General features: G+C 38.5%; 1 protein-coding gene across 1 annotated transcript in view; it reads left to right on the forward strand.

Annotated features, from left to right (window-relative positions):
• Positions 1–14,515, forward strand: part of LOC117020100 (zinc finger protein 658-like) — a 35,260-nt gene that overhangs the window by 6,156 nt on the left and 14,589 nt on the right. The window contains 2 exon segments of the mRNA XM_033102343.1: positions 7,540–7,666; positions 7,952–8,047. Of these exon segments, the coding sequence (XP_032958234.1) occupies positions 7,540–7,666; positions 7,952–8,047 (223 nt within the window).

Here is a 14,515-nt window from a genome sequence, read left to right on the forward strand (position 1 = left end):
GAACCATCCTAGTGCCCCTGGGATAAACCCCACTTGATCGTGATGTATAATCTTTTTAAGGCATCATTGTATTTGACTTACTAGAATTTTGTTTAGGATTTTTGTATCTGTATTCATCAAAGATACTGGTTTGTAATTTTGTGTGTGTGTGTTATCCTTACCAGGTTTAGATATCAAGGTTAGGGTTTCCGGGCAGGAATTCCCACCCATTCTCAGGAATTTTTTTCCCTTTCCCGTTCCCAAATCCTGAGATATAAACTGTTTTCTGTTCTCCACAATGAATCTTTTCCACAAAGTGATGGTTGATACTACCAGCCACCTGGGTTCAAGGAGCTGATTTTCCCGATTTCCCGACAAAGTTTTCTTGAGATTCAGGAACGGAAAAGCAAAAACAATTGCCGAGAACAGGTGGGAATTCCTGCTCGGAAACCCTAATCAGGGTAATGTTGGCCTCATAAAATGAGTTAGGGAGTATTATCTTTTTTAGTTTTTTGGAAGAGTTTAAGTAGGACAGGTATTAGACCTCTTTGAATGTTTGGTAAAATTCACTAATGAAGCCATCTGGTCCCAGACTTTTGGTTTTGGATGACTTATTCAAAATCCTTACTCTTTATCTGTGTATTTAGATTTTCCAGTTCTCCATGATTCAGGCTGAGAAGGCTGTATGTTTCTAACAACTTGTCCATTTCTTCTAGGTTATTGAATTTGGTAGTATATAGTCCTTCATTGTAGTCTTGGATGATCCTTTGTATTTCTGTGGCATCCGTGGTAACTTCTCTTTCATTTCTGGTTATGTTTCTTTGTGTCTTTTCTCTTTTTATCTTAGTGAGTCTAACCAGGGGTTTGTCAATTTTATTAATCTTTTCAAACAACCAACTCTTTGTTGCATTAATGTTTTCTATTGTCTTTTTGTTCCCTATTTTATTTAGTTCTGCTCTGATTTTTATTATTTCCTTCGTTCTGCTGACTTTGGGTTTCATTTGTTCTTCTTTTTCTAGTTCTTTAAAGTATAACATGAGGCTATTTATCTGGGATTTGTCTTCTTTCTCGAGTTAGGCATGTAATGATATACATTTCCTTCTTAAAACTGCTTTCCCTGCATCCTAAAAATTTTTGTAGGATATATTTTAATTCTCATTTGTTTCTATATATCTGTCGATCTCCTCTTGTTTCTTCTTTGACCCAGTTCTTTAAAAGTATGTTGTTTAATCTCCACATATTTATGGTTTTTCCTGCTTTTTGCAGTTGATTTCCAATTTCAAAGCCTTGTGATTAGAGAATATGCTTGGTATGATTTCAATCTCCTTAAATTTGCTGAGGCTAGTTTTATGTCCGAATATATGGTCTATCCTTGAGAATGTTCCATGTACATTGGAGAAGAATATATAGTATGTTATTGTAGGATAAAGTACTCTGTACATGTCAGTTATGTCCATTTTGTTTAATGTGTCATTTAGGGCTAATATTTCCTTATTTATTTTCTGTTTGGATGATCTATTCATAACTATCAATAATTTTTTTAGATCCCCTACTATAATTTTCTTTTGGTAAATTTCTCCCTTTAGTCCTGATACTAGTTGCTTTGTATCTCCCTGATTGGGGGCATATATATTGATGAGTATTATATCTTCTTGTTGTATTGTCCCCTTTTTCATTATGAAATGTCTGCCCATTGTTGTCTCTTGTTACCTTTTTTATCATGAAGTGTGTTTCATATGACATAAGTATGACTACACCTGATTTTCTCTGAATTCCATTTGCTTGGAGTATCAATTTCCACTCTTTCACTTTGAGTCTATATTTGTCCTTGTAGCTGAGATGTGTCTCTTGGAGGCAGCATAAGGTTGGGTTAAGTTTTTGATCCAATCTGCTACTCTGTGCCTTTCTATTGGTGAATTCAATCCATTTACATTTAGAGTGATTATTAATATATGAGTATTTCCTACCATTCTGTCTTTTGTTTTCTGGTGGGTCGGTGTCTCCATTGTTTCTTTGCCTTTCTATTGTTGTCTGTTATTTTAGTGTGGTGGTAAATTCTATGATTTTCCCTGTGTTTCTTCTTTTTGTATGTTATATATCTCAGGTCCAGATTTTTCTTTTTTTTTTTTTTTGATTGGTTACCATTAATTTTAAGTAACATAGTTGTTTTATATATATATATATATATATATATATATATATATATATATACACACACATACATACACACAGATATATACACACACACGTCTTTTTTCTTCAGCATACTTCTTATCTCCAATCCCCTTTGCAGATTCAGACCTTTACTCTTTCCCCTTACATGTTTTTGTTGTCACAAGTTATCCCTACTTATGTTGTGAGTTGATTTGTGAGTTGCAGTAGCAAGTTGACTTTTTCTTCTCTTTTTGCTTTTTTTAAATGATTTTTTCTTCTTTATGTTTATGTTATGTTTAAGTGTGTAGTGCCCTATTTTGTATAGGCATTGCCATTTCCTGCTTCTGTCTGTCAGTTCATAATACTGCTCATGGTTTTGTATTCCTTTGATTTTTGTTTCAGGTCAGATAGCTCCTTCAGTATTTTCTGTAATGCTAGTTCTGTGTTAGAAAACTCCCTCAGATTTTCTATGTCTGGAAAGGTCTTTATTCCTCCTTCATATCTAAAGGATATCTTTGCTAGATATATTATTCTTGGCTCATAATTTTTCTCTTTCAATAGTTTGAATATTTGATTCCACTCCCTCCTGCCTTGTAGAGTTTCTGCTGAAAAATGTGATGATAATCTAATGGGCTTTCCTTTGTAGGTAACTGTCCTTTCTTCCCTGGTTGCCTTGAGAATTCTTTCTTTGTCATTAAGTTTTATAGCTTCAATACAATGTGCCTTTGAGAAGGCCTGTTAGGATTGAGGTAATTAGGTATTCTATTTGCCTGTTGGATTTCAGGATCCAGTTCTTTCCACAGATTTGGAAAGTTCTTGTCAACTATTTTTTTAATGTACTCTGTTCCCTTCTCCCTCTCTTCTCCTTCTGGTACACCCATTATTCTTATGTTGCTCTTTCTGATGGAGTCAGAAAGTTCTTGTAGAGTTCTTTCATTTCTTTTAACTCTCAAGTTAAGATATTTTTTTGATGAATCAACTGAATATTTTTTAAATTAGTCTGTGTAAATATTTCGAGTACCTGTGGTAGTCAGGTTGCTCAATAGACAGTTTAAAACTCTATTCTCTTTCAAATATTTCAACACTTCCTATTCATTCTTCAAACCTGTGCATTATGCCTTGTTTTCTCTCCCCATTTGCCTGTGATCTTGTGATCAGAGTTGATTATAATCAAATCCATCGGGCCTTGTCTAATCCTTTTCCTTACTTGACTTTTCTGTATCACTTGCTTCTTCTTCTCTTTTCCTTCTGGAAAGTTTCTGTTAGTGTCTGTGACACCCTCCACTGTCACTGCCCTCGCCCTGCTGCCGTCTTCATGGAGTCATCTTCTCTCCCTTATCCTTTCACACGGCTCATCCCCAGTTACTGTCCTTGGCCCCTTAATCTTCTCTATTGCCCTGTAATAACTTCATTCTCTCTTTTTTTAAAAAAACAAACAAACAAACAAACAGCTTTATTAAGATTCTATTCATGTACCATGCCGTCCAACCATTTAAAGTGTAAAATACAATGATTTTTTTAAATGTATACCCACAAATATGTGCAAACATCACCACAGTCAATGTAAAGCATTTTCATCACCTTAAAAAGCAACTTTGTAAACTTAACTATACCGCCTCATCATCACATTTCCCCCTCCCAAGCAACCATAGATTTGCTGAACTACTTTCTATATTATTTCATGTAGGGAAGTTTTACCTTAGACACATTGTGTTTGTGTTTATTGTGCAAGGTTTTAATTTTTACATTTTTGCTGGGTATAGAATTCTTGCTTGAGAAGAATTCTTGCTCTGTTAAAGTTGACATCCCTTTCAGGACTTCGAGTATGTCATCTCACTGCCTCCTGTTCTCCATGATTTCTGACTAGTCTTCAGTTGTTACTGCTTTTGTACATGATGAGTCACTTTTTCTTGCTGCTTTTAAGATTTTAAATAAAATAACGTGGCAACTTTCGAAATCAGAATTACTCCTCTCCATAGGGGTCATTCTTGAAATTTCTTTGGTGACTTTTCTGAACTAATTGCATAGAGCCTGCATTTCTTGTGCTCTGTAGCAGTTGAAGTCTCTTCAGAAATTTTCTTCAATGCCTGGAATCAGTAAGTTTCCCAGTCTTTGCTCTGTGCATTTCAGGCATTCCTTCAACGGTCAGTCAGACACTTTTTAAATCTGCAGTAGCCTTCACTTTCTTCTTATGCCAAAGCTCATGGTCCCTAGAGGTGACAGCTTGAGGCCATCTCACGTGTTTCCTGTACATGGTCTCAGCCCTGGGTATGCACAGCTCTATGCATGTATGTAGCTTTGTAGATTCCCACAAATATATCAGAGCTTTTCAAAATCTTTATTAACATCCCATTCCCCAGCAGTTCCTTTTAAGCTTCTTGATCATGCCATTGATTGCTCCTGCTATTATCCAGCACCTCAGGTAGCCACTAAGTTAAATAAATGACTTTAAATATTTTGACAAATGCTTGTGAGGAGAAGGCTTTTTACACATACTATGTTATACACATCAGCTTAGCTCAGGTTACATATACCAACTTAGCTCAAATATTATAAAGACATCCTTGTAAGGGGGATCTTTCAGAGAACAATCAACAGGCGAAATGATGACAGTTTTCTGGGAGTGAGGCTTTGATGGAACTCAAACCCAGCTCTGCCCCTCCTGTAGTTGCCAGGCTGATGGCTGCAGACCATTGGTTCTCAAACTACCTCAGAGTTGAAGAGAGGGAGTGATTGGAACAGGATGAATTAAAAAGATACAGTATCATTGTTTTTATTGTGATTCGGCCTGTTTTTCTTGCATGTTTCCACAGGTTGCCTTTGTTAACTGTTATAAGTATTTTTCAGTTTTTTTTTCATTGTTTTTGTGGAGGAGAGAGTTTCTGGTATCCCTCGTTCATCATTTTCACCTCCGTCACTTATCAGCATAAGTTCTCTTAATCCACCTGTTTTTTTTTTTTTACTTTTTTTTTTTTTTAATTTATTGGGGTGACAATTGTTAGTAAAATTATTTAGTAAAAAAAAATTAGTTAGTAAAAAATGCAGGTGTACAATTCTGCATTACATCATCTATAAATCCCATTGTATGTTCACCACCCGGAGTCAGTTCTCCTTCCATCACCATATATTTGCCAACTGATTTTTATTATACCAGATATTAAAGAGATTGGCAAAAATTTTTAAAAGCAAACCTTTTTTCTTTCATTAATTTTTTGGTTTTGGAAAATATAGTTCAATTTTCCTTACTGTTTTAGATCAAAGTAAATTTAAACACATTTGAGATGTGTTTCTGTTTTTTTACTCACTTGTTTTAGTTCCTCACTTACTAACACTGAGCTGCACAGAGAGAAGATATTCACTCAGTAATTCTGAAGATGTAAATGAACATATAATTGGATACATAACACTGGAAAAAAACTTCTCTCCTCTTATCTCTTCATCTAGCTTTATTTTATTTTATTTCATTGTGATAAGAACACTTGACATGAGATCTGTTCTCTTACAAATTTTTACATGTCCAATTCAGTATTGTTAACTAGCGGCTCAAGGTTGTACAGCATTTCTCTAGAAGTTAATATTTTGCTCAAGTGAAACTTTATATTTATTGAATGGCAACTCCCCACTTCTCCCTTCTCCCAGCCCCTTTGAAGTCTGTTGTTGTGGAAACTTTCCCTTTCCCAGTTTCCAAGACTCTGACCTCTCATGGTTCTGTTATGACCTTTTAGAAAAGTTCTCTGGCTTTGTGACCTATACATTTTCTTCCCTCCTCTTTAATATCCACGGTCCCTGCAAGGCTGGTTTTGGTACTTTGCTTTCCTCATCCCAGTGTGCTCAAGGTGCTGTCTGATGGCCTCTGATACCTTCAGTTACCACCCAGATTGCTCCTAACTCCTTAATGCTTGTCTTCATCCTGGACCTCCTCTGTGTTCTACAACCATGTGTGTGCTAGTTTAATGGACGGTTTCAGCTTCATGTTCCACAGACATTCAGTAGCAACATGACCAGATCTGTCTCACTAAAATTTGTAACACAATTTTTTCATTTTGTGTCCCCGATATCAGTATTTGACTGCAGCATTGAAGAAGCTGCTCATCTTGCTTAACTGGGTAGCTGTATAAGAAAGTAGTTATAACATTGGGTGCTGCTTCTGCTCTATGATTCCATCCCTACCCTTATATCCACTGCTACTACTTCAGTGTACACAGTTCTCTTATACAGGTCTCTGGGATTCCAACTCCTTGGTAAGTTGTGCTTTGCTCTTCATAAGCTCTAGATTTATATATCTTTATACGTTCATTTAGACAGAAGTTCAGTCGTGTGTTTTATCTCCAGAGCTTCCATGTACCCCTTCCTTGGCTCCCATCATTTATGGTAGTGATGTCTATGGAGGGATAAAACATCCTAGAATTCTCTAGGATCGTCCCTTGGGATGTAGAAGAAAAATTGTAGGAAGTCTCTGTATAATGAAAATTTTTTTGTTTTAAAAACCTACAATTCATAAATATATATAAATTAAGTAAGTATGTTACATTAAAAAGCTTTCTAACTCACTGTTGGTGGGAATGCAGACTGGTGCAGCTGCTATAGAAGACAGTGTGGAGGTTCCTCAAAAAATTACGAATAGAATTATGGTATGACCCAGCAATCCCTCTCCTGGGTATCTACCCAAAAAATCTGAAAACATTTATACATAAAGACACGTGTGTTCCAGTGTTTATTGCAGCTTTATTTACAGTGGCCAAGACATAGAAACAACCAGAATGTCCTTCAATAGATGAATGGATAAAGAAATTGTGGTATATATACACAATGGAATACTGTTCGGTGATAAGAAAAGATGAAATAGGACCATTTGTGACAACATGAATGTATCTTGAGATTATAATGCTAAGCGAAATAAGTCAGACAGAAAAAGCAGAGAACCATATGATTTCACCGATATGTGGTGTATAAACCAAAAACAACAAAAGAACAAGACAAACAAATGAGAAACAAAAACTCAGACACAGACAATAGTTTAATGGTTATCAGAGGGTAAGCGGGGAGGGGGTGGTAGAAGAGGGTAAAGGGGATCAAATATATGGTGATGGAAGGAGAACTGACTCTGGGTAGTGAACACACAATGGGATTTATAGATGATGTAATACAGAATTGTACACCTGAAATCTATGTAACTTTACTAACAATTTTCACCCCAATAAGCTTTAATAAAAATAAAAAATTAAAAAAAAAAAGCTTTTTAACTAATTGAGTAACTCCAAAGTTCAAGACAAATTAAGTAAAAAACAGAAATGCTTTTATATGTATTTGTTTTGGAGCCTAAGTGTAAACAGGAAAATAGTAGTTCTCAAAGTTATTTGCTCTGTCACCTAATTCTGAACTTTTGAACAATGTGTGTTATCACAGGGATCCCTGTCATTCGAAGACGTGACTGTGGAGTTCACCCAGGAGGAGTGGCCGTACCTGGGCCCTGCTCAGAGGGCCCTCTACAGAGATGTGATGCTGGAGAACTACAGCCACCTGGTCTCCGTGGGTGAGCAGACCTTACCACCTGACTCCCTCTGGAATACAATTCCTTTTTTTAAAATTATCAAATCACATACACCTAGAGATTAGTGTCATTCAGGCTTTTGATTAAGAGGCCTAGGTAACTGAAACCTCTGGAGACACAGAAACAACGTCTGTGTTATTACTTTCCCATTGAAAGGAGCAAATGGATGCTTTCATTTTCCTGTTGGTGCTGCATCTTTCTCCATAATCAGAAACTAGAAAGCCCATGGATCGGGTCTACATATCCCCTCAATTATTGCGTTCACAGGGTATTGCATTACCAAACCCCAGGTGATCTTCAAGTTGGAGCAAGAGGAAGAGCCCTGGTCCTTAGGGGAAGAATTCCTAAACCAGAGGTACCCAGGTGAGTGAGCACGGACAGAAGGAATCTCCAGGGGTAGACCTTAAAGGGAAACGCTCTGACAGTGATTTTCTTTTTAAACAGCTTTATTGAGATGTAATTCGCATATCACACAATTCACCCATTTAAGGTGTACAGTTCACTGGCTTTTAATATATTCATATACATATATATATATATATATATATATATATATATATATATGTAAACATCACTACAGTCAGTTTTCTTCACCTCAGAGAGACAACCCATACCCTTTAGCTGTGTCCTGTCCCCTCCAGCCCTAGCAACCATTGATCTTTCTGTCTCTATAGATTTGGCAATTCTGGACATTACATATAAGTGGGATTACACACTATGTGTTCTTTTGTGATTGGTTTCTTTCGCTTTGCATCACAAAGTTCGTATTATAGGATTCATTAGTACTCCATCGTTTTAATTGCAAAATAATATTTCATTGTCTGGATATTACATCATTTGTATGTCCATTCATCAGTCATTGGACCTTTGGGATTCCACCTTTTGGCTATTATTGAGTAATGCTGATATAATCATTCATTTCAGGTTTTTCCATGGCATTGCTTTTGTTTCCCTTGAGGTCCCAGCTAGGAGTGGAATTACTTGTTTCTATGGTAACTGTGGAACTCTGTTTTCCTGAGCTGTACCATTTCACATTCCTAATGACAGGACACGAGGGTTCCAATTCCTCCACTCTTCACCAGCACTTATTATCTAACAATTTTGTTGTTGTTGTTGTTTTTAAATTTTCTATTGGGAATTTTGGGGAACAGCGTATTTCTCCAGGGTGCATCAGCTCCAAGTCGTTGTCCTTCAATCTAGTTGTGGAGGGCGCAGCTCAGCTCCAAGTCCAGTTCCGTTTTCAATCTTTAGTTGCAAGCGGCGCAGCCCACCATCCCATGTGGGAATTGAACCGGCAACCTTGTTGTTGAGAGCTCGCACTCTAACCAACTGAGCCATCCAGCTGCCCTCTGACGTTTTGATTATAGCCATGTGAGTGGATGTGAAGTGCTATATCACTGAGGTTTTGATTTGCTTTTCTGTATTAGTCAGAAAAGCTGGCATAACACAATGCTGTACCCTGGTTGGCATAAGTAACAGAAATTTATTTCTCTTGGTTCTGGAGGCTGAAAGTCCAATATCAAGGGACCAGACTGGTTGATCTCTGGGGAGGCCTCTTTTCCTGGCTCACCATGTCCTCAGATGGCCTTTCTTCTGCGCACGCATGGAGAGAGGAAGAGTTGTGATGTCTCTTCCTGTTTTTATAAGGACTCGGGTTGTATAGAATTAGGGCCCCACCTTTATTACCTCATTTAACCTTTATTACCTCCCCAAAGGTTTATCTCCAAATACAGTTCCATTGGGGGTTAGGGCTTCAAAATAAAAGTTTGCAGAAGACACAGTTTAGTCCATAACAATTTTCCTGATCACTGATGAAGTTACACATCTTTTCATGTGCTTATTGGCCTTTGTCTAAACTAATAAAACAATTCCAGGAATTTATAGTTTCAGTATAATTCCTCGAGCAAAAAGTAAAATCATCTTAAATAAGTGTTCTCATTGAAACTTTTTGTTGTGAAACCATTTAAACAGGGTAACAAAGATTGATGTAAGTTAGATGAAGCATATTTCACAGTCACTAAATATAAATGATTGGTTCATACTTATTAGCTAAAAAGGATATCGCCAAAGAAGTATCTTAGAAAGACTGTAATAAAAAAATGATAGCGTTATTAAGTCACTAAAAATAAAACAATTTAGGATTTAGTGTTCTGTTATCGTTCAGGTTTGAATTTTGGCAATGTATTCGTTAACTTAAAGAAGGCCGCTAGCACAGTAGCACAGGTTAACGTGAACCCACAAGCAGTTGAGAGACTGCACCAAACAATGTGATGTTAACATTCATAAAACACAAAGTAATGGATTTCTAAGAACTTAAAAGTTCACTTGAATTAGGAGATCTTAATAGACAGTAAGTCTTCCATTAGCGTCAATAGGTTCTTGAAAACTGACTTTATTTTCCTACCCGCTTATGCGAGTTTACCTTGGTAGGTGGCCAGAGCCTATCCCAGCAGCTCAGGGCTGAAGGTGGGGACCCATCGTGGACAGGACACCATTCCATCATAGGGTACATAACATATACCACACTCAGTCAGACTGGGGGCAGTGGAGACACGCCAGTTCATAAAAAATGCACATCTTGGGGTGTGAGACGAAACCAGTGTACCCGGAAAAACCCCACGCAGAGATGGGGAGAACATGCCAACTCAGCAGACAATGACCCTGTCTGGGAATTGATTATTTTGTTCTCATCCACGTTGTCACGAAACGATGTTTAATGAAGTTATTTCAGTACCTGCTGTGCCTCATCTGATGAAAGAAGAAGTGCTGTGGATGTTAAATAAGTATATTCATAGAGGATATGAATGATATTGATGTAGAATATTTCTGTGTGTATGTGTACGCTGGGATCGTGGTCTCACGGAACCGAAGAATAGAAGCACAGGCCAGAGAGGCAATGCAGAACAGGATAGTTTATTAAAGAAAAGAGTTACAGCTCCCAAATGGGAGGGGGTACCTGAAACTGGGATGCCCACAGCTAAAGCAAAGGCTTTTGTTTTTATACTTTTTTTTTCTGTATCTAAGGAGAAAAGCTGATGCCTACTGGTACATTTTTATCAAATTCTCAGCCTTGAGGAGGCTTTTTGAAACCAGTATTTTTTTGAACAGGACTTTTTGAAACAAACCAGCTGTCCTGTTCTAATGATGTATCTCACGGCTACGGCCTTGAAGATATGACTGTGCTTGTCCATTCTACCAGGGAATTCCTGACTGCCTGACGTCATACTAACTAACCTGTCTCAATCCCCCCTGTGAAGATGAAACCCTAACTGCCATTAGGAATAAGGGCGATGACTGCTCTGGCTACTTCAGGCAGAGGAGGGGCGTAGAGAGACCGGCAGCTAGGGCTTGTCCAGAGGTCTATCTAAGGGTCCCCTGTAGATGAATGAGTACAGGTGAGGATATTGTCTTGTGGGCCATCGTAGCCAGCCAGTGGGTAGTCTGCAAGCTGAGACTCATTGTAGGCAACAGCATGCAGTAATCCCGATAATAATGAATAAAAGAAAAATGAGGAAAGTTTCTGTAAATCCCACTAAACTAGGTAGCCAGGAAATAAGGAAGGAAAAATCCAAGCCAAAGAATCCTGTTTTTTGTTTAATATTGGAAACTATGTCATGAATTTGTTGAACTTTATTTTCAATTAACTGAATTATCAGAGAGATTGAAACAGCATAATCCTTTAAAATTTTCACATCCTTGGTTGTGTTTGAGGAGTAGGCAATCTATGGCAGCTCTGTTTTCAAGAACTGCTTCTCTGACCTGTCCTAACTCTTGTCCCATGGCATAGATAGCCTGTGAAGTAGCATTTAGGGCCTTTGCCATTGAGCAAGCTATGTGACTAATCTCAACATTTAAGGCAACGGTCATAGTGGGTACTACTAAAAGAGAGAAGGATGCATATTCAGCCAGGCTGAATAAATGTATATCACTGTTACAGCTGGAGTCCAAAGTAAGTTCTCTGCGAGGTCTAACCTGATGAGGCTTTTGGGGTAAAAAGACAGTTAATCTTCCGAGACAGCAGGGTCCCCTGCGACGTAAGAGTAGGCTATCTTCCCACAAATGAGAAACCATCCAGCCAGTAATTTGACATGTGCATTAGCATAACTCATAGAAGTGGTAGAGCTACAGTTCAAATTGTTACCGCCTGAAAGAGTAAAGCACTGGTCGTAGCAGCCGGTGAAATTAACACATTGATCAGCTGGAGTTACAGCTCTTACCTGGAAGGAAAACATGCTCATATCCTTTTGGGTACTGATGGGACTCCAATTATAGATATCAGAATAGGATATGGGCTTGTCAATAAACTGAAAGATACCCCACCAGACAGGAAGTGAAAGTTTGTTCTACATAGGTTCCTGCAGTGAGACAAAAGTCTGATACGTTCATCATATGTTTGGCTAAGTAAACCCATATGTTTTCATTTTTTTTGAAAGGGCATGGGACTATCTTGAACTCCCTTTTGGAAAACTATTAAAAAGAGCAAAACTTGATAATAATACATTTCAACTGAATGGCTCTGTTGAGTAGTTCGTATATTCTAAGCCTATGGGAGGTGCTAGTACGGTAGTCTTCAGGGAATTTCCAGAGGCCGATTAGAATGTAGCCTAGGGAAAAAATGCAGGCTACTCCTAATCCTAGACCCGCCCAGGATAGATAATGACATGAAGCGGGGGCCGGATCTAGAACAGCACAACTAACTAGAAAACTGAATCCCACAGTGTGTTCTTTTTAGTTAAATTTTATCATCTGAGTACTTATCTGTACGACATAGAAGTTTTAGGTCCTCTAGGGGTTGGCTGGAATATTTAGGACTTTTGTCTTTTTCTTTTCTTTTATGGGGGTGTGTTTGTCCAGGGCTTGACTCAAGAGTGGTGGATCCAAGAGTCAAATTCTGGGACTTTTATTGTTGTGAGGCTAGAGAGAATCACAGTATAGGGTCCCTTCCACACTGGATCTAGTGTTGAAGACAAAGAAGGGAGAGATTTAATAAGAACTTCATCCCCAGGGTTAAATAGGGGTTTTTGACCTGTTCGGGGTTGGGCTTTTGACAATTGTTGGATGGCCTGTTGAAATTGTGCTAGAGAGGTTATATGTTGGGTTAATTCTATAGTCTCACGATCGATTAGGAGGTCATTGGTTAAGAAAGGTCGTCCATATAACATTTCAAAAGGGCCTAGACCACATTTAATTGGGGTATTTCGAATGTGAAGAAAGCTGTAGGAAGTAAAGCTATCCAATTTTGACTAGTTTTTTGTGATAGCTTTTGGAGATGATTTTTGATGATGTCATTGGTCTTTTCTACCTTGCCTGAGGATTGTGGCCTTCAATCCACAACAATAAAGGTGATAGTATATCTGCAGGGCTTTGGAAACACCCTCGGTGACTGAAGACTTGAAAGAAGGCCCATTGTTACTTGGGAGAGACCTGGGAGGCCAAATCTAGGTATAATTTCCAAGATTAAGACCTTGACTACATCATCGCCTTTTCTGTCCTACAAAGAAAGGCTTCAACTCGGTGGGTGAAGGTCTACCCACACTAGGAGATATTTATACCCCTTGGCTTTGGGCATTTGGGTGAAGTTAACTGCCAATCTTCCGCTGGGCATTTGCCTTGTCTTTGCACCCCTATGGGTGTCTGAGGATGTGTTCAAGGGTTATTTTTATGGCAGACTTCACAAGATGTAAGAATATGTTGTATAGTCTTTTGAAGATCTTTTCCTATGAATAATCTTTGGGTCTTTGGAAAATTTTCCCAGGTGGAAGGTTTGGTGGAGGGTGTTAAGAATTTTTCCATTGATTGGCTGCTGGGGAGTATAAACGACCATCCTCCCCTTGTAACCAACCCATGGGTTGGGCAGTGTGGCCCCTTGTTTTGACCCAATCTTGTTCCTTTTGAGTATATTGGGGCTTAATTTGAGTTATGGATCCATCCCAAGCTAGAGGAGCTAGTATAGGATTAAGACCCATTTCGGCAGCATTTTTAGCTGTTTGGCCTGCTAATCTATTGCCTTCAGAAATCTCATCACTTCTTTTTTGGTGTCCCTTGCAGTGTATGATTGCTATTTCCCAAGGAGAATGTACTGCCTATAGTAGTCGGTTGATCTCCTGGTGATATTTGATGGATGACCCGGTGCCTGTTAGGCAGCATCTTTCTTTCCAAATGCTTCCATGGGCATTTAATACTAAAAAGGCATATTTTGAAACAGTATTGGCTCTCTTTCCTTTACTTAGCTCCAGTGCTCGGGTGAGAGCTATTAGCTCAGCAAATTGTGCGCTGGCCCTAGAGGGAAGGCTTGTATTTTCTAAGGTATCATGTAGAGTAACCACAGCATATCCAGCCTTTCGTATGGCATTTTCTATAAAAGAGCTCTCATCAGTGAAGGGCGTCCAGTCTGGGTTGTCTAGGGGTGTTTCTTGTAAATCTGCTCTAGCAGCATAGGTTTGCATTAAAACTTGTTGGCAGTTACGAGTTAATTCTTCTTCTGTCTCAGGGAAGAGTGTGGCTAGATTAAGGGTGGAGCCGGTCCATATTTGGATTACATGACCCTCTAATAAGAGAGCCTGATACTGCCAAAGGTGGCTATCTGTGAACTAGTGACTATTATCAGCATTTAACAGCCCTTGGATGTGGTGTGGGGCGAAAACAGTTAAGTCTTGTCTCATTGTGAGCTTGATGGCTTTGGGAACTAGGAGAGCAGCCGCCACTATGGCCCGGAAACAAGTGCTGCAAGATCTACTTCCTTAGTTAGATAGCCCACTGGTTGTTGTGAGGGTCCCCTGGGTTGCGTCAGGACTCCTAAAGCCATTCCTTTTCTCTCCGTTATCTATAGGT

Source organism: Rhinolophus ferrumequinum, unplaced genomic scaffold (assembly GCF_004115265.2).
Source record: "Rhinolophus ferrumequinum isolate MPI-CBG mRhiFer1 unplaced genomic scaffold, mRhiFer1_v1.p scaffold_84_arrow_ctg1, whole genome shotgun sequence".
NCBI classification, from domain to species: domain Eukaryota; kingdom Metazoa; phylum Chordata; class Mammalia; order Chiroptera; family Rhinolophidae; genus Rhinolophus; species Rhinolophus ferrumequinum.